Genomic DNA, 20,000 nt, shown 5'->3' with positions numbered 1-20,000 from the left:
GTCGATGGTAGAATCATGGCGAGCAAATCGTGTGGAGTATGATGAGGGGAAAAAAATCAGAGGCATAAAAAAAGGAACAAGAAAAAATATCAAATGAAGTAGAAAGTAAATGTGAACCTAGAATTTAACAGATCATAAAACTTGCGTGTCTATAGAAAGGAAGAAAGGTTCATTTCTAAAACGGAAACAGAATCATTCGTACGATTGCACGCAGGACGAGCAGGAAAAGTGTATAGGTTTGAAAAGAATTTTAAAACAAAAAAAAAAGTCCAGTTTGGCCAGTTTCCTTCTTTCTCGTCCTCTCGGTCCGGACGACGCCGAAAGGAGGAAGTGCCCGGGGTTTGGGAGTTTGCCGAATGGAAGCTGTGGCGCAGCTGTGTGCTTACCAATGATTAAGCCAATTTTGCAATCACGATTACTGTGCGCACACGACATCAGTGTGCCGGTGGCGTCGTTCAGAATCGCCATCACCGCTATGCTTACGTCCTGTGAGATCCGCAAGGTCGGTCGATCGGTCGCAAGGTGTGAAGTAGTCGGTTTTCAGAGATTGTCATAAGACCGTTGTCCGTTCCAAATTTGTGCCAGTATAGCAATGTCGGTAGAAGAGTGGTAACAGTTTAGTTAAGTGAAACTGGTGGGGGGTTTGGACGGAACGGCGGAAACATTTGGTAGAAGAATCCCATCACTTCGGCATCGTTAATTAAAACAGAGTGTGTGTATGTTAGTGTATCGCTCGCGATACGACGATATCCTGTTCGTAGAAACTGTGAACAAGTGTAAAGAGATGGCGTCGGGCCCCGGGAACACTTACCCCTCGTCTGGCGAGTGCATCTTTCAGCAGCTGAACGACGTCTTCACCGACGACACCGGAACAGTTGAAACCTTTCGTCCACCGGGCGAGAATACCTTTGGTAAGGCCGAGCTGTGTTAGCGGGAATGAGAATGTGAACCCAAGCGGTAGACGTTCCTCGTACACTGAGTGTTCCTGAAGTGAGAGAAGTTGGTCACGCAACAATAAATTACCGTAAATAGAGGAAGCTAACCAGCAACTCACCTTCATGAAATTGGCTAAACATTCGGCAATATGGTCAAAGAGCTGCGTCCCACTGCCAAGCATGATGTTCTGTGGAATGGCGTAGATCTTCGACAGCATCTCGAAGTCGTTCTCGTCCTTCAGGTGAATCAGCAACACCCGGAAGTTGGTACCACCAAGATCGAGGGCCAAAAATTTACCTTTCTCTGTGCGTTCGAGGAAAGATTACGATAGGTGTAAGGATTATCCAGATCAAAAAGTCCATGCGAGCTTACCTTTTCCATTTGGCAGATCCTGTACGTAGGTGATGAAGCACTTGACGTCCGCTTCGGCGTGCGTCTCTTTGCTGAGACCTCGATTGATCTCCTTGATGATTCGCCGCATCAGCTCCTCGATCTGTTTGTCTGTGAGGATCAGTTCCTTGCATTGTTCACGGATCTAATGGCCAAATAGAAGAAGAGACAAGAAGACAAACGGCATCAGTAAACTGCATCCTTTCCCCCTCTTTTTTCCATCGAAATGAACCGAATCAACGACATCGAAACCAATTTGGCACGACAAGCAAACACCGCACACGCCACGGAACGACATCGAATAGGAAAGTCCTGTGTACTGGAGTGGTAGCACCCGGGCATGTATTTTCCTGCACACCGCGCGAACAGGCCGATGGTTGTTTTCGCAGAAATATCCCGCAAAAGTTTACGATCGTTCTCCAAACCTTTTCACCGTTGGAACACATCGTGCAAAGCCGTTTCGGCGTAAACCGGTTCGGAACAAGAAACACGAGAAAATCAGGGAAGTCTTCTCGGCTACGCGCAGCTCAGCTCGCAGAAACCTGCTCCCTGTAGGTCACGGTGTACGATACTGATAGTAGTGGCGTAGATGAGTCTAAACCGAACCCCCTTTGGTTTACTGCTGCAGACACAACAAACGTCTCCTCGTCAGGATCCGTAGCCGTTCGTAGCACGTTGGTTGACGTAGATAGTGACCGTTCATTCGGTAAACTACATCGGTACGCGGTTAGCCTGTGCTGGAGGTGTGACAATACGGTGATAATCCTGATAGCACGCTGGCAGGGCTTTGCTATAATCAGAGCCGATCAGAGTGTGGTGTGTGATCGGGCTATCAACTTCCGGCTCTAGTGGTGTGGCACGCGATGGCGAGCCGAATCAATTCATAACCTGTCGGCTGCCGAGTGCCCGGCGTATTGTGCGGGTCGCGCCGGTGACGGTCTATATTTACAATTGCTGAGTATGATGCGGAGCAGATAAATTGTCAATTAGGAAGCATCTCGATGCATTCAGTTCTCAGATCACAATCCCTATCGGTCCTGGTGGGTGCTATTAGAACCTTATCTACCATTTAGAGTGTTTGAGTAGTTCTACGAGAATCTTCCAGACACGTCCAGAACTCAATGCTGTACCAGCACCTTTCACATAGACTCGCCCACTAGCTCTAATCAAACACTTCTACGGAGCAACCGATAATGGTAGGCCCCTGCCGAGGGCAAGGTTAAGGCGTAAAAGCCAAACTGAAGGCGGTAGTACCGAGGTATGAGCAGTGAGTGCAGCCAATGGCTGGGCTTGTTTACACCAGCGTCACTAGCGGGTGTCGCCTGTTTAACATACAGGTTTGCCCGTATGCAATCCTCACCACTGGCTGGCTAACTGCCCTGGTGCGATCAAACAAACAACACGCCATTCACGTGGACGAACCCGTTCGTGTGCCTAGTGGTATTGCTTTCGAATGAGTAGAGCGCGCAAAAGTACTGTTTAGGGCCTGGAGGTAGAGGAAAGATAGGAGACAGTTCACAACGCGATCGTTTATGAATGCGCGCTGTGTGTGTGTGTGTGTGTGCAACGGGAACATTGTGGCAGGTGAGTTGTGGAAGTGAAACGAAACCCCTTTATGACGCAATCTGGAGTACGCAGTTTAGTTCTGCAGGAGCTGCAATACTTTATTATCATCTCATAGGCATTCCAATCGATTCGTAAACGATTGGAAAATATTCCTTGTGGGGGGATTCTCTAATCTCTAATCGTCATCCTGTACGATTATGTTTATACTGCTACAATTCGTCCCAGTTCCAAGAGTTATGGTAATAAATTAAATTGAAACAGATAGCATTAGCAAAGAAACTTGCAAGGGAAGGATCAACAAAGTTGAATTTGTTGTGCATTTAGTTGTAAACAGTAAACAGATAGGAGCTTGAAGTGTTTCTATTTACTTGATTGATAATTTGTTCTAGTTACTTGCATCTACGTTCAACCAGCAGATTAATCTTATATGATTTCAGTTGTTGTTTGAAGCGTGTAGCGAGTTTACACAAATAAATATTTGAACGTGTTAGTCTTACGTTGTAATGCAATATTATGGAAATTGTATTGAAATGGTTGAAGCAGTAGGTTTGATTTTTTGTATGTATTAATCAAATTGATATCAATTAGAAAAACAAATAATTCTTCATAACAAATATTTGAAATAAAACGTTTTGAAACTGTTAAGCCTATAATACCTGTTGAGCATTTCCACAGAGTGTATTGAAATTCTCGAGAAAAGAAACTAAAAGCGAGTTCGAAGAATGATTCATCCCGATGCATCATCCATCGAATGAGAAATAGAGACGTCACGCCATCAAACGGATGGAATTCTTAAGTGAACCGTTTAACTAACGGTACGAGCACAGCATCGACAGACAGAAACAATGCTGGTAAATCAATTTTCATTATTTTTCTCCCCTCCGAGAACTAGCATCACAATCATCACTAGTGGCATGACTCGTCCTCGGAACTGCCTTTTGCAACGTTAAACGGTGGGATATAATTAGAAATCAATTACGCTTCGTCTCGCGTCGGAACGGGGAGCAAGGCATGGTTCAGGACTATCATTCCGGAAGTTGCCGGTTTTATGATGCCACCAGCTGCCTTTCTCGATATGTCACGTTTTGGAAGCAGATTTTACGGAAGTTTGCTCATTTTGCGCTAAAAGTCAAACGTTATTGAATTCTCCTCGTGCCTAGAAACGATAACGATTGATCTGTAATGCGAAGATGTCTCCAAAGGCAAGAAGCCCTAGCTATGCACTACTCAGCATCATTTAGGTCGGAATCATGTGCCCGATTGCTGAACACAGAGAATGAAGCGCAGGCGATGAAACCTCATCGATGATACCAGATATTGTTGGCAGTTCTCAATCAATGGCGACCGAGATCGATGCCTCTAATTCCTACCATTACCGGGGAGCATGGTCAATGGAGCTCTACCAAACGCAAACACGAAACGCAGTTCAGTGTATCGGCATCGCAACCCATGTCTTCAATCTTACTCTTTCTCTCTTCAGAACCGGTCGTAGCATGCTGTGAGGGTATGTGTGTCTCTTGAGGACAGAAATAAACAACATAACCGTGCAAAACAACAGCACAGAGACACGAGCGAGCGAGCGAGCGAAGAAGGAAAGACGTGAAGACGTTTCGGCTGACATAGATGCTTTTCCTCCATTTTCATCCCCTTTTCTCTGGGCGTCTCCATCGCCACCGACCAGGCGCCTCCATGCATGTGCGTCACGTCGACGTCGAAGAGCGTACGTCAGACAGCCACAGGGATCTGCTCCGTATTTGAAGCAGCAGCAACAGCAAGAATAGCAACAGCAGGATGCTACCAAAAAGTATGGTTTCGTGTCTCGAGTGCTCGAGTCACGGTCCTCTACCAAACGTGGTGCCGATATGGTCTACCACACACATCCTTTTGGAACAATTTGTTTTTCTCTTGTTTTTTACTAAATCCTACCAGAGAGAGAGGGAAAGAGAAAGAAAGAGAGCGAGAGAGAGAGAGAGAGCGAGAAAAAACGAGAGAGCAGGAAAATGTGCGCTGCTCAGTTGGACGTGCACTTTGGATTCGGTTGCGGTTTGCGATGCCGGTGTTCGTACACACCGTTTACACCGTTTTTGTCCGCCGCTGTGCTGCCGCCAAGGTTAGCGAAGGTCATTGCAAGTTTGACGCTACCATACAGCAGCTGAGTATACTAAAGCACTAATTCTAACATGTGGTAACCGAGGGTTACGATATCGGAGAGTTTGTTCCCCTTTTTGCTTAGCTCTGCTGCTCCATTACCTTGCCAAAGTTATCCTTGATGACTCCCATCGTTGACGTTGGTTTTCAGACGGTTCTTTTCGTGGCCACAACTTCTTCGATAATTCGAGCACACTACGGTCCGGTGGACACTAGAATGCCGTTTGAGTTCGAAACACTTTAAAGGCCTTTTTTCTGGTGACGTTCACAATTCGGCCTCTACGACTTTGTTGGTCTGCTGGTCGACACAAGTGGCTGTAAACAATCATATGAGGGGTTTAGGAGATCCCCTAATCACCCACACACACACATGCAGGCAGGCTCACGTGCAAACACACTCACAACCACACACACACAGACCCTGCAAGGTTCTCGGTTCCAGCTGAGCACACTGTACAGGTGTCGGCGAAAGGTGCTAGCAACGTACTATCAGCAGCGAAAACGTGACAACGACACGATCGGATCGGCGAACCGCAACCACCTTCACCTCAAATCAGTCCACGAAAACACCCGAAAATACGGCGTATAACTGCGCAAAACACGATCACCGATCATCGAGCACCGACGATTGGCTGATTTGGCTGAAGAGTACGTCGTCTCAGTAGGTCCACATTCTTACTATGTGTTCTCTGGCAGACGACTGTCTTGATGCGGCCACGATCACCTTCGAGATCAGTTCGAGTCGCGATCGGAAAACATTATCCCGAAAATTCAACACTACCACACCACAGAACGACCGGGCGTGTGTGTGTGTGTGTGTGTGTGTGTGAGTGTGTTGATACGCTTATCGGGCGCCATTTGGCCCCCGGAGGGTGGGTGGAGAGTGCGGTGTTTATTTTCGTTCGAAACCGATGAAGCACGGCACAGCGGCACCGAACCAGAAGAAGGTTGGCATCGGTTGGGAAAGATGCGATAGTGAGTGTGCTCCGACATCGACGGGCCCAATGTCAATGTTCATGTCGCACGTCACATCGTCCACGATCACCGTCACCGGTTATGGGTGGTTTTGGTACATTGTTTCGATCTCGCGATGATCGTTCCCAAACGATTAGCGTCCTCAAGCAGGCTCAATGACATTTTGACGTGTGGTCCGGAGGACGTCAGACACCGCTGATAGTCGAATCGAGAGCAGGATAACCTTTAACCAGCGTCCAAAGTCCGCTGAATGAGTAGCATCAAGTGATCTTCTTACTCACTTCTATTATAATGAACGATGAAATTTCAGAAAAAGGCAAAAAACAAAACATAAAATTCACAAAAACAACAACAAAAAAGAAACAAACAAAAACGGATGCTCGACCGCCATTAATCACACATCTCGCACCGCATTTTGTCTTGTAAGGTGCGTCGTCGTCGTTGTCGTCACGACCGTAGACCTATGATGGCCGAAAATAGCCGCGTCACATGATCTTGCCGGGCAGGTGGCGAAGGAGCAGAACGGCGGGGAAAGGACAATGTTTAGAGCGAGAAGGACCATATGGTGGGTGCTGCTGCTATGTGAGGATTTAAAAGGAAAACTTCTTTTTCGGTAGCCGGATCGCTAGCGAGGGGCACGAAAAGGACGCTCCCATTAAGAAGCTGCTCACGGGTTTGGTCGTTAAATTAGGAAATAAAAAATGCCTTGCCATGGCCATCACCATCATCCACCCTCCGAAGGAGGCCAAAGAGAATTGAAGGGAATGCAAATTTATCATAAATATCTTAGCGAATTGCCCCGCCAAACATTCCTCCATTTTGCTCGATTTAGAAGATGATGTCTACGTTTGACTGATCTAAGGAGGCTCAGCTGTCAGAACGGTCCTTCCACAAGTCACAGTAGACCTTTTTTGCCACTTTCGGAACCTTCTGTGTCTACGGATGTGTGTGTGTGCTTCACGTGGCCGCCTGTTCGTCGATCATCGATCAAAAGCTTCTTTCACTTAATATTTGACACGCCCACGGATGCATCCTTCAATTAACACTCTTATTAGGCACTTTACAAAACCCTTTCGACCACGACCACGCTACCGACCGCGACGATACTAAGGCTAATCGAAAAGTCGTTCACCGCAACCCACCGCTCTAGGGCTACTGCGATCACCTTCGCGAAACGGATCGCGATTCCGGAACCTACCGGGGGGGCTACTCTCTACCGGGGGTTAAAAGGACTGGTCTGTGCGCTAGTACACCGAGGCCGAGAGAGACACGCCGCAAGTCGAGAAGCTTCCGAACGAACGCACCGCCGGCTGGATACTGCCAAACACGCCAATCGGCGAAGTGAGAAGTGCGTGTCGTCTTGTGAGCAAAGTAGACACTCACCATCACCACCAACACTGCGACAACGACCGCGGCCGCCGGGGCTAGTGGCAAAAAATGGGAGTGGGGAGGAGAATGGTAATGGGCTAACAGCCAGTGTGTTCGATATCAAAATGCGAACGCCGCTGTCGGTGTGTCTGAGAGGAGGGGACGCGAATTGGATTCCGCCATTGCTGCGGCACGAGGACAGTACAGTGCCTCACACAGAAGCAATGAAATGCGATCTATGTATTGATTCTCTGGCTGGATGATTCAGATCGATCCTAACGAGCTGTTTGAAATGTGAATTTAATGAGCCGTCTGGTAATACTAGCGATCATGGTTTGGAAACTCGATGGCTTTAATGTAAAATCCGATCGATAAGAACCAAAGAACGCAACAACCATTTGAAGCTCACTGTAGATCACTCGCGTTGGTCGCGGTGTGTGCGTTTTCGGATAAGGACAGAACCAGTAGAGAGCGAGTGGACGAAATGTAACATTGAAATCACAGCACCGTCGACGGCGCGTGTTCAACGGGGAAATGACCGATCGACCGACTGACGGTGTCGCACGAGCCGCGGACTATCTAAAAACAGCCACACAACAGCGGATTCACCGATCACGTCAGGTCGAAGAAAAATGGATCGACGTCGACGAAACACTCGACAAGGGCATCCCATCCCTTTCAAGACGTTGCCGCGTCGCTGCAGAAGATAAGGCGCGTTGCCTTTCTAAGGAAAACGATTGGAAATGGTTACATGCTTAAATTCTGGTGATCCCGGAGTGTTCTACGGCGATCGGCCCGGAGGAGCACGCTGCTTTGGCATTTCAAAGCACGATCAGACGATCAGTACTATGTCCACCACGCCCACCCGGGTAGCGGTACTTGGGCGCAGGCCACCGGCTCGACTGTCAAGTGTGACCGGCCGAACAGCATTCCAAACCCACCGAACCCCTTCACGGAGCAGCAGCAGCAGCAGCATCTCGTGAGCCAATGGCGCAGCATCAGAGAACCGGCCAAGATGCACAATAAATCGAGAGGCGAGCCCCCCACAAACATACACACACACACACACACGCGCGCGCGCGCGGACAGACGTCTGGTAAAACCGTTCCTTACGTTTGCTCCTCTGACTTTTCTTCTTCTCGTTCTATCTCTCTCTCTCTCTCTCTCTCTCTCTCTCTCTCTCTCTCTCTCTCTCTCTCTCTCTCTCTCTCTCTCTCTCTCCCTCTCTCTCTCTCTCTCTCTCGGTTACTCGGAGAAGCGATTCAAGTACACGACGAAGTCTGTCGATCGATGTTTTCGAGATTAAAAATAGCTAAATTCCACGGAAGCGGAGTGAAAAATGCCCGAGCCTGGCACTGCTGCCGTGCCCCCCATTTCTGTGGTCAATCGGTTGATGGTGCATCATGATGGGGCCTTGCTGCATCCGATCCGTTCTCGTGATGCACGAGCGCAACCGGTCGGTCGGTTGTTTACCATGTCGAAGGGATGGACGTTTGACGTAGGACGGCAATCGGGCGCGGGTGTTATCTGTCAATGCGTCACGAGATGACGAACGTCATTAAGATCCGGCACAGCACAAAACATCTGCCGCAGCGTGTATGTGTGTGTGTGTGTGTGTGTGCTTTTTGTTGTTTTCTTTCTTATTTGCTTATTCACGGACCACCCAGACACTTCGCCCAGAAATTATAAAGATCTAATTAATGATAATGAATAGATCTAATAAGCAAGACAAGGGTTTCAGTTGAGGATCACTCGTTTAGAGGGAATTCGAACAAATGAAGCATAAACAACATAAGAAAAAAGTAGCCATTGATAACAAACAGGAGTAATAAGAAAAAAAGAGAAATATGTCAATGGTTTATAGAAAATAGAATAGAAGAAGAATAAGCAGATTCCAGCAGAATCCAAGAAAATATAAAAAAAACGTTGGTACATAAGTACAGCAGTAGAAAAAATAATTTAAACATAAGATAGACCAAATGACGATTAGAAACCATCGATTTGACGGCTTTTTGTAACATAAAACTAATATTGGGACTATTGGTAAAGAACGCTTTTTAAAGAGCTTTACAGTTGATAACGGAAGTGGAAAAACGCAACATATCATTCATACACAGTGAGTATCAATTATATCAGTATGTGTGCCGCTGTCTAGACAGGGCGAGCAGCGGAATACAGAAACGGCACCATCATCGTGTAACAGGGCATATTTGTCTTCCATAATCATAATGTAAACAGGTGCGAGCCAGTATACGAAGCCCCGGCCAGTTATTGCTCACTCATTGTGGATCACTTTCAAAACATTCGAGAATTAGAATTGTTTCCTGGATAATCTGGAATGCAATCCAACAGTTATCTTGATGACACACCACGTCGGCGTAATCGATGTTTCCTGTTTCGATATCAACTTTCCAAAACGAATTACCAGAAGGTAGAACTCGGAAGAGAAAGTGAATCATCTTAATTGTAAACCAAACAATCAAAACCAATCAATCACTGATTCACACTCAGATGCCAGTCTGTATCCGGAAGTCAAGCATCAAAACGAATGAGAACGGAAATCTTGTCAAAGATAGGAAGCGACGAGAGTGAGCAACGGCCGGGGCTGGTGTCACCGTCCGGCATCATCGCAGACACGATCGGACGCACGTTCTCCATGGCATTGAAAAACCGCAAAACGTGAACGTGAACTGCGAACGTGCTCCCGCGGGTGCGCGTGTGTGCATGCTGTGTGACACGTTGCAGCGCACGGTAGCGGCATCGGCATCGGCCCTTCCACACACTCGACTCGGCTCGCATATATGCGAATGGCAAAACTGCATCATCACCCGAGTGTGGCCTCGTCATCGCCGTTCACCCAGTTTCATCGTCCCAGGGTTCGGTGTCATTAATCACTATAGCGTCGCGCCCGACTGCGCCACCGCAATTTGCAACACCAGGCTTTAGCAACGAACTTATGAGGCGCAAAGGTTTGCGAGCGCCACGACTTATCTTTGATTGAGCATTGCATTGTGATCGGCATGACGAAATCCATCTAACTGGGTGACGCGCGGGACAGTAATAGGCAAGTTATTCGCTCATTTCTAGGTGAAAGTGAATCAACCTGTTAATAGCTACCAATTTGATCTGGGTGGCATTAGCTGGACAGTTTATGCTAACGTTCTTAACATTGCGTGTGGTCGAGGTGACAACGCGACTAGTTTCGATTTCGATTCGAACCGAGTTCATGCCAAGAGTAAACCAAAAAACCACAAAAAACTTCTGAATTTTAAATCGTTGGACTTTGAACGGTCGAGCACGCAAACAACTTTCGAGTTTGCGATAGATTATGGCCGAGAACAGAGCACTACATTATTGGAGTTTTCTCTACTTCGTCTAAACAGCTTTAATTGCCGCTTAATTTACTTAATTTTTGTCATTAAAAAGTTGCGTGATAAGAAGCAATTCTATAGTAAACGCTTAATAGATCACGCATGTTTCATGATCGGTTAAAATGTATTTAACACTCCATTTTCATAAATGTTTCATGCTAAACGTAATCGATCGCCAGATCGAGTTCGAACGATCAAAAATGAACCGTCAACACCGATACACACCCACTTCGCAACAGTCCAGCTGCTGCTCATGCTGCTGCTACTACTACCTTTTCCTCAAGGACATCGAGTTTGAGAAGGTAGTCGCGTCGCGCCCGGTTTGCCGGTCGCAGCCTGCGAACGGGGGCTCGCTAGAACAGGTTCCGGCAGCTTCTCGTTAAGGGGCCCCACCCCACCTTCACCACATCCCCAGCCCGCCCTCGCGACACGACTTTTGTCGTGACAAAGTTTCACTCCGGAAACGGATCCACTTCCGTGGATCCAATCGAACACCATCGTCCTTCGCGTGCACTTGGCTCCACCGCAGGTCAGAGAACTATAGTACCCCCCCTTTTGGGGAGGTCCGCTAGTGGACTATGACATTACCTTTGTCAATGTCACACCGAAACTTTTGTTTCGACAGACAAACGTTTGAGAACCCAAAAACCTCCAAAAAACTTTCTTCAATTGTTCGGAGTAACTTTCCGGATCACCCACCGGCACACCGCACCAATAAGGCCCACTACTCGTGAACCAGCGCGGCTCGTTTACAATTTATTAGGCAACAATGGAGCCGCCATGCTGTGCCGCGAGCCAAAAATCCGCCTCAAGCCGGTTTGGGGCGGAGTGGGGAGGTGGGTTGGACTCAAAATGTACGAAATTCGAATTGCCTCCGATCGGACCAGAAGGTCAACCTCATTGACACAGATGGAGGGGCGAAGAGAGAGAGACTGAAAGGAGCGGTGTGTGGTAGAAAGCAGGAGATAAAGACACCATCGGAATGGAGGAGACTGTCCGCGGACTGTGTTGGACAAGTTTAGCGGCTCTTTTAAGTCGCAAATCTAGCGATGACCCATGCTTATCAAGTTGTTGCGAGCGTGTAAAGGGAGCACCGAGGTGCATCGAACGGTGGTTAGGCGCCCCGCCGCTGTTGCCACGATGTAACTGGCTACGAACCAGTTCGCAAGCTTCATACAAACAGGAACCAGTTCCAACAGAATATTTGATTGTTCCAGAAACAATCTTTCTGTCCGGCCGAATACAGCGTTTGGTTCAGGGTCATTGGTCTTGCGGTCCAAAGGTTAGTTCTAGCTTAATCCAAACTTCTCGTAAAAACAGAATCATTAGGATGATGTAATCCAATTTTGGGCCCTTTACTGTCAGATCGTTGGATGTTTTTGGGGGCAACAAATATCCCATTATTAGATTACGATTAAAACGTTCTTGGACAAAACGACTACCGAAAGGAGGGGGGGGGGGGGGGGGGGAGGGGGCACACACTGTGGCTCCAGACAAGCAAAGGGTGAGGCAATTACTTCTTCCCACGCATCAGCACCCTGGTCCTGGTGGCATTTCTGATGTAATCGTCCGTCGTCCTCGTCGTCTCTTGAAGAAGAGGGAGAATAAGGGGGAGGGGGACAGCAAAAGTCCAGAACCAACACAGACGTCCAACAAGGACAGCCTGTCCGGTGTCCTAAGGTGTCCTTCAGTGAAACCTCCCAAGGTCAGTGACGCCACGCGCCACCAGTGACGTATGCCACTCCACCCACGGGGGGCCATCCTTTTTGGTAGCTGACGAAATGGTCAGGACGAAGGTTCCACGTTATCTAACATGCCCAAGCGGTATCAAAAGTAAGAGTTTGGTTCAGTCCCGATCAACTCCTCCACAACGGGCTCCGTTTGTTTTCCTATTTTCGTTGTTTTTTTTTTAATTTCCCCCCCACAAATGACGTTTGGTGAGGAAAAACGGATTTTCACTTTCTCACTACCAGTGACCATTTGGATCGGGAGGTGTTCATCCGAAGCACTTCTTCAGTACCGGGGAGTCAGTCAATCGCCTACTGTGTCTGCGGCTTACCTGGATCGTCCTTGCCCTCAAAAAACCCCCAAGATTCTTCTCATTTCCGAGTAAGTAGGCTATGGGATGGGGGTGCTGACATCTAGACATCTGTCAAGCTGGAAGCAGTGCGTGGCACACTGCGATCCGCGTATACTTACTTCTTTACTGACACGGTCCACGTGCAGCCCCATGAATGGTTTCACCAGATCCATGGTTCTCTCTCTTTCTCGCTCTCTCGCTCTCTCTGTTGGGGGCCGGAGGGCTTTCACTGAATCCGGATCTGTGGCTGTTCGTGTTGGAAGGAGACGCAAATGCGGTGTGTACTAAGTACTAGACTTGGCGATGACTTTGGGCTTTTCTTCTGCTTTCCAGCACAGGCCCGATGGTTTACACGATGACCTTTTTTTCCGCTGCTCACATAAACCCACTAATTAACACACACTGACACGCACACCCACACCTAAACGCCCCCTTTTGCACTGGGTCGGTGGGCAGGACGATGGACTTTCCGAACACAAGACACTAGTGCTGCTGCAACAACAATAAAAAGCAATGGCGAGAGATTGGTTAAGTGATTGTGCAATAGCCTGCGATTATCTCGTGGCATTTGTCAACCAGATACCGGCTTCCCTGTAATGCCACAAATGATCAAAACGCGTCGCATAATGCAACAGCGGTGCATCGTTGCATTCATCGTACGTGTGGAAAGGACTCGCGCCGCAGTCCGCAGCCGGAAAAAGAGAGAGCCGGAAAATGAATAAGTCCATAGTGAGAAAGTGTATCAATCACACACTCGTCCACAGTCACACACACACTCGTTTACAGAAGACGGCGGCACCGTTCACCGCGTGCGCCACGCGTAACGAAATGGGGGTGGGCTGGCATACGATGGTGTTGTGACGACGATGGAAAGTGATCGTAGTGATGTGTCTTTCCATACCACCATCGTCATCATCATCATCGTCATGATCGACACCACACCATGCACCGCCGCCACACCAGCAGTCGGGGGATGCTGTTCGGTGTGGCCTCCAGCGGCGGAGCGCTATCCACACACAAGCACAAGCTACAGCGCTGTTGACGTAACGAGCGATAGCATGGAGTGACACGGTCATGGCAAAAAGGCACACCGAACTTGTCGGACCCAAAAGGCCTCCTTTCCATCCTTCTGGCGGAACTGGAGAACCACACAAACGCACACGGTTACCGTCGATCGATCCTGCCACAATCCTGTGACCGATCAGCGACCGATTACGACATTGCGAACGGGAACCGCCGGAAATGCTCCCCTAAACACGACACAAAACACGATAAACACTTTCTGTCATACGTACTGTCGCCAAAACACATGCACACGGGTTCGAAAGGTCGAAAAACGAGCCGGAAAAAAGCACGGGAACGCGTACGCCACACAACGCGCTGCAGTGCGTGTCACCGTCGACGGTACACCGGGATTTGTCAAACAGTTCGTGAACGGTGCGAGGGATATATGCTGCTGTATGGAAATGTGTAATGGTGTACGCGGTTGGTCCAGCGACAGAGAGCGCGTACGTAAGGTCACCTTGGCCACCGCACCAGCCGCGTACTCGCGCGACGGCGTTCATTCATTCTCATCTTCATTCTCAGAAACACGCGCGCTCTCGCCTGTTTACGTTCGGCTCGGTGTGTGCGTGTTCGAAACGCACCGGATGAATGAAACGGCCCTCGCGCTGGAGCGTACCACCGATGATTCGGTTGGCCACTCTGCACGTGTGTTTCATCATCATCAGCATAGCACCATCAGCAGCATTGTGAAGTAGCATGTTTTGATTATGCTCAATGGCATCAGAAAGAATAGTTGGTAAAAGCATCGCCTGCTGAGGATAGCTCCTTTGCTAATAATCTGTCACCCCAAACCGTGGCAACCGGGTGTTGCGCCTGCTGCGTTTAAGTGTGTGTGTGCGTGTGCATTTAATGGAATGAGCGTAAAGTCATTTAAGCTGCTTTCACATCGAGCGCGTTTTTAAAAACGCCAAAGTTGGCGTTTTTTGACGCAAAAGCTTAATTTATTGTTCACACCTAGGTTGCGCGAAGGTCGATTTAAAATACACGAAAAATAGCACCATATCACTACCGCCACCTTATCAAATCATGATAAATAGTTTAATCTTCACGCAAAACAGTTATTACCCGGATTTCAACACATTCCTGCCAAAACAAATTGCAAAACCAAAGGGCAACGCTGGCTTGCTTGCGTAGCCTGCTACAGTCGGCTCAGAACCTGCCACAATCTGTAGATTTTTACAGATCCGAAAAAAAACGCCAACTTTTAAGCTCTTCAAAAGCTCCAAAAAATAGCTTTCGGTGCGTTACGTGAACACTTCCATATATTTTGATGTGATACAACCGTGTTTTCTGCGTCAAAAAACCTGCTGCGTCTATTACTGGCGTTTAAACGCGCTCGATGTGAAAGCAGCTTTAGGGTGGTGGTTCTCAATGCCAAGAATTTCCATAGCCCAACATCGCTGGTAGAGAATTTAGAAAGTTAGGCGAGTCAGCGACCATACACAGAACAGAACGGAACGGAGCGCGCGCACACACGCACACACTCAAGGGCGGCTCACGCGCAAACGAGCGCATGCGACACACCTCCAACGGCGGTTGACGTCACGGATTCGTGGGTAAATCCAACCCCTTCCAGCCACGCGAGATGACCACCGCGGCCACCATCCGACCCGCCCCCTACCGACAGACACCACTTTTGATTTCATTTTCTGTTTCATTCAACATTCCATTCCACCATTCCACCTTGCTCACTGGTTCGTTTTCCGTCCTGTTCATCTCTCGCCGACGAATTTGAGAAGATTTTCTCCTACTTTTGGCCAGCGTTGGCGCTCTCGATACCATTGGGATGGGAGGTGGAATGTCTGGTGTTTCCTGTTTTCGCCCAGTACGTCGCCAAGCATAAAGTTGTGGCAAAATTGCATCAGCTTGTTGCAAAGCCCCGTAGCAGCACCGTCTACTGTGACCAGCAGCAGTAGCAACAGTAGAAGCGTGAAGTACCGCTCGTACGCTGGTGCTGCTACTGTCGCTCAACCCCTGGCAATTGTTCGAGGGGATTTACCAAGACGTGAGATTGTTGAACCAAGCCCCGCCGGTGGGGGATTCACCTAGTGAGGATCATTCAGGGATTTTTTCGAATAAGTAGCAAGTGCCATATTTAATGGACCATCACATTAGAGTTAACTTCCATTTTGCCCAAAAGGTAACTGCGATTAAGGCACATCTTTTAGGGACAACCACGTAGACGAAGCAAAAACACGAAGAACTCCATTCCGGATTTACAATGAAAGACGGATTACGAAAGAAAAAGAAGAGAAGTAACTGGAACCGGTTACTGTGGAAAATTCAGCACGATTCCAGATAAACCATTTATCAAACTTCTCAAATACGTCCGAAAGGTATTCCGCAAGGCACGTGTTATTGAGCGTTTATGGGCATACTATAAAATATATACTGTAAATCCCACAGTTCGCACATTCTCGGTCCCCCCCCCCCCCCCGTGTTCGTACCTTGAACTTATTCGCACTGATAATGCAATTGCACCCCCTCGGACAAATATCATCAGATAACTAACCATTTTTCTGAAGGATGTCTTTGTCGTCTCTGTCAACTCGCGGAACAAATTGGAAGCTAACAGATAACTTTATGCCCCCCTTATGCCTTTCTAATGACTTAATTGTTGTGTCTTTACTATTGCTTAGAGCCACCCTGGGAGTGGATAGATAAGAAACGATTCTATTGGCCTGTCATTTATGCTCTTGAGCTAGGATGCTTCGGTTCGTTTGGATCCGTTTGATGTTTCCGGAGGTGCGAACCGCGTGAACTCGCCCATAAACGATCCGCAAAAAATCGCAACGTCGCATTATATTCCATAAAACACCTGCCCCACCGTTATCACTTCCGCTGGAGGGTTTTTGATGCTTTAGATATAAATGGCGTCCGAAGAAATGTCCCTTATCAGTCCCAGTTATCGCGTGAAGGGGCCCATTAGGAATCGAGATCGATGCAATAAACATGATCCCTGACGCTTATTATTACCAGCACCACCACTAGCACGAGGACTTTATGACACACTGATAAGAGCTTTTATCAAGTGATTCCCCGGACTCGACCGAAATACTCGTAGATAGAGCGACACACCCTCAATCGTATATACCTCCAGGATCTTGCCCACGAACCCAAAGACCAGATCACACTTACCTCCTCGAGGACGTCCATTTCAATTCCTTTCTGCGAAAGCGGCGCTGTGTACTGAGTGAGACACGCGCTCGTGCTACGTTAATTTTCACAAATATGGGCGTTGGGCTAATGGTTGGAGGTCAGTCAGCTGCTGTCGCGTATCGGTGACCCCTGAAATGGCGGTCTTTACCTTGAGAGTCGCACACTTATGTAAGCCGCTCGTCGACTTTCACCGAAACACCATTAGTTAAGCCACACACCAACGCACACGAGCACGAGCTCCTTAAAGCAACCGCGATCAATGCATCGACGGTAGCCCTTGACTATTTTTGACCAAAAACCCACCCTTCTCCTTTCGAAACTAACGGCTCAACACACCCACAATACACGCGCGCACCGCACACAGTAACGATCACACGATCAAGCACTACGTCGGGGGATATCAGCCCTTTGAGCCTTTTCTGCTCAGTAGCCTGCACTGCACACACAGCACCACAACCGCACGTTAACACGGACGGGGGTGGTAGATTGAGGATTCCACACGTAAAACCGCAGCACGATCGTAGGGTCACTTCGGCTGACCGAACAGTTTGCAAAATGTCGATCGACGAGGCGAACAGAGCAGGCAGGTTTTCAAGTGCAACTGTTACATAAACCAACGTTCAGGTTGGCCACTTTCTAGTGATACCGGCTGTTCTGGTTCTTGTTTTTCCGACCCTAAAACTTTCACTCTCCAGTGGCGAACCTGTCGAATGATGTGGTGATAATATCGTGCTATCTGCCTATCGCTAGAAATCGATATCACACTTTCGCGCAACTATCGCGAATATCGACACAACGCACCAGCCGAACCCACACAGCAAACCTCTGAACTCACGCGCGAACGAAGGTTACTAACTAACCGAAACCGATAGTACAGTCACACTAGGCAGTGGGGAACGGAAAAATAGAAAACCTCCACTTTTCAGGGCTTATTACACAATCGCTTTTCAGCGCCCGCTTCAGAGCAAACCCTTGGTCACCGTCGTCGTCGTCGAAGCGATCAGGCGCGGCGCAATGATCGCTGGTAAGAGACGGATGTTGATCAGCAGAAAACCACACCGGAGTCGCAGAGATCAGCATTAAAACCACAGCCTTTTTTCCACCCAATTCACCGACCTTCACCGATTGATTGCTTCGAGAGGAAACGCACGCACGTACGCGATCACTGTACCACGAATGACGATCGACTTAACCGAGTAACGGAGCACTGAGGGACGGTCTGACTGACTGACTGCCTTGTGCCGTGCGCTTTAGGTTTTGGCCCACGATGGTGTACCAAAGAAAGCGATCGCGAAAAAGCCGAACACGAACATGGGTATGGCGATAGTGTGGTAGTAGTCGCTACCGGTAAGACGTTCGCAGACGGAGACGGAGATGAGCAAAGTGGTGAGCCGCGTGCTCCGGTAACGAGGTAGCTTAGTGTTCACATACAGCACACGCCACTGGGCGACACTACTATGAGGATTTGCCATTCATTGTCGTCAATTTGTTGCAAATCATGTTGCACTACTTTGGTCTAGTGGTTAGTGAGCTTTTGGTAGAAGTTTGGTTCAAGTGGATTAGCCCAACGATAAAATATGTTGTGCAATCTTTGGTTCCGATTGGAATGGACGATGAATCGAATTCATGCCATCGGAATTGCATCAGACATCAGGTCAAAACACATGACGCAATGTTGTGTTTGGCGTGAAGATACCAAAGCATCCTTTTCTTTTGTGTGTCAACGACAGAATATACACCTCTCTAATTAATAATTTTAAATTGACTGGATATTAAATGAATGATTGAATGATTTTAAATTAAAGCAGTCTCTTAAAATTCCCCATAAAAGCTTTTGCAACAAACTATAACGACAGAAGATAAGACTGATTTAGTCAATACTAACAAACGGTGGCACCAGCTGACCCACTATCGGTGACATCTTATCATCAACTACCTCGCACACGTGCCTCAGGTTCACACATCGGCTGCACGCACGTGTCACGCCACGGGCGGAAGCTGTACGTTCAGTACGTACGTCGCGTTCAGTGGCGAGCAGCGGATCAGCACCACATCGTCTCATCACTCTCAATATTGTTTATTATAATTATCTACAACTCCGACATCGCGTCGCGCCCTGAAATAATAAACACAGGGCCCACAGGGGAAGGAGGAGCCCGACCGATGTCATTCGCGAGGACGTCTTTCGAATGGCCTTCAATGATGCGACGGCCGCATCGATATTAGTAGCACACTGCATTGAGTGGCACATGCAGTGCAGTGGCTGGTGGGCACGGTAGTTGCAGTGGAGGCGATTCGCAATTAGGGCTTATCAACGCTAATCAAACCCTCCATTAAGCGCCGTCAGCTGTAAATCTATTGCGTGAGCATGACACCAGCGGCGGTCGCGGTATGTTATTGGTCACCGTGGGTCTCGCGAACAAGAGTTATCCTTAGATACACTGTGGTCTTTGTTTCTTTCAACTGTGATCGAGATAGTTAGAGCCCCGATTTTTAGTACACAACATGATTTCGGTGTATTTGACTTCTACTACTCAACGAATACTAGTCACTACTAGTAAACGAACTAAGAACCCATCGGGCATTGTGCCTAGCCATGATAAGGAATGTTTATATGTGAGATAGTTAGTTGAGAGTACGCTATGCCTTACCCTGGACTCGGGGACGTTGATTCGGTGGTGATCTAATGTTCGATGCTTGCCGAAGACGACGACGCCATGGTGAGGCGAATGATTGCGCAAACGAAACGATCATATCACAACGACGATGACTACTACTACCATTACTACTACTACTACTACTACTACTACTAAGTTAGCTATTGACAATAAGAACAAAGTGGCGACTAGTGGGTAAAAGGTGGTGATGTTGATGAAGGTGGTGCTATGGTGGACCCTGGGAGTCTGTGACCTCTGGGGTAATGGTTTTTAGAGCAGATCGAT

General features: G+C 48.1%; 2 protein-coding genes across 10 annotated transcripts in view; both read right to left on the bottom strand.

The window, feature by feature from the left end:
- LOC125954152 (hexokinase type 2) overlaps positions 1-18,707 on the bottom strand; it is a 22,908-nt gene extending 4,201 nt beyond the window's left edge. Inside the window, exons 1-5 of one of the 9 annotated variants that reach the window (XM_049684203.1) lie at positions 17,038-18,707; positions 12,954-13,326; positions 1,309-1,471; positions 1,055-1,239; positions 812-985 (exon numbers count right to left, since the gene is read on the bottom strand). In XM_049684203.1, coding sequence (XP_049540160.1) covers positions 812-985; positions 1,055-1,239; positions 1,309-1,471; positions 12,954-13,007 — 576 coding nt within the window. In that variant the 5' untranslated portion in view covers positions 13,008-13,326; positions 17,038-18,707. Of the gene's footprint in view, positions 1-811; positions 986-1,054; positions 1,240-1,308; positions 1,472-1,751; positions 2,373-2,392; positions 2,411-5,142; positions 5,356-5,460; positions 6,365-7,157; positions 7,382-12,953; positions 13,327-14,129; positions 14,409-17,037 lie in introns of those variants that run through there. The other 8 variants (XM_049684201.1, XM_049684202.1, XM_049684206.1 and 5 more) reach the window with 8 other exon arrangements.
- An 851-nt stretch (positions 18,708-19,558) lies between these two features.
- The window catches only part of LOC125954151 (Hermansky-Pudlak syndrome 1 protein), a 3,611-nt gene continuing 3,169 nt past the window's right edge, over positions 19,559-20,000 (bottom strand). Inside the window, exon 7 of the mRNA XM_049684200.1 lies at positions 19,559-20,000. This exon is cut by the window's right edge and continues 163 nt beyond it. Within this exon, the coding sequence (XP_049540157.1) occupies positions 19,986-20,000 (15 nt within the window). The 3' untranslated portion in view covers positions 19,559-19,985.

The sequence above is a fragment of the Anopheles darlingi genome, chromosome 3 (genome assembly GCF_943734745.1).
Source record: "Anopheles darlingi chromosome 3, idAnoDarlMG_H_01, whole genome shotgun sequence".
NCBI lineage: Eukaryota > Metazoa > Arthropoda > Insecta > Diptera > Culicidae > Anopheles > Anopheles darlingi.
The sequence above is the reverse complement of the archived record's forward strand: the minus strand, read 5'-3'. Positions and strand labels throughout refer to the sequence as shown.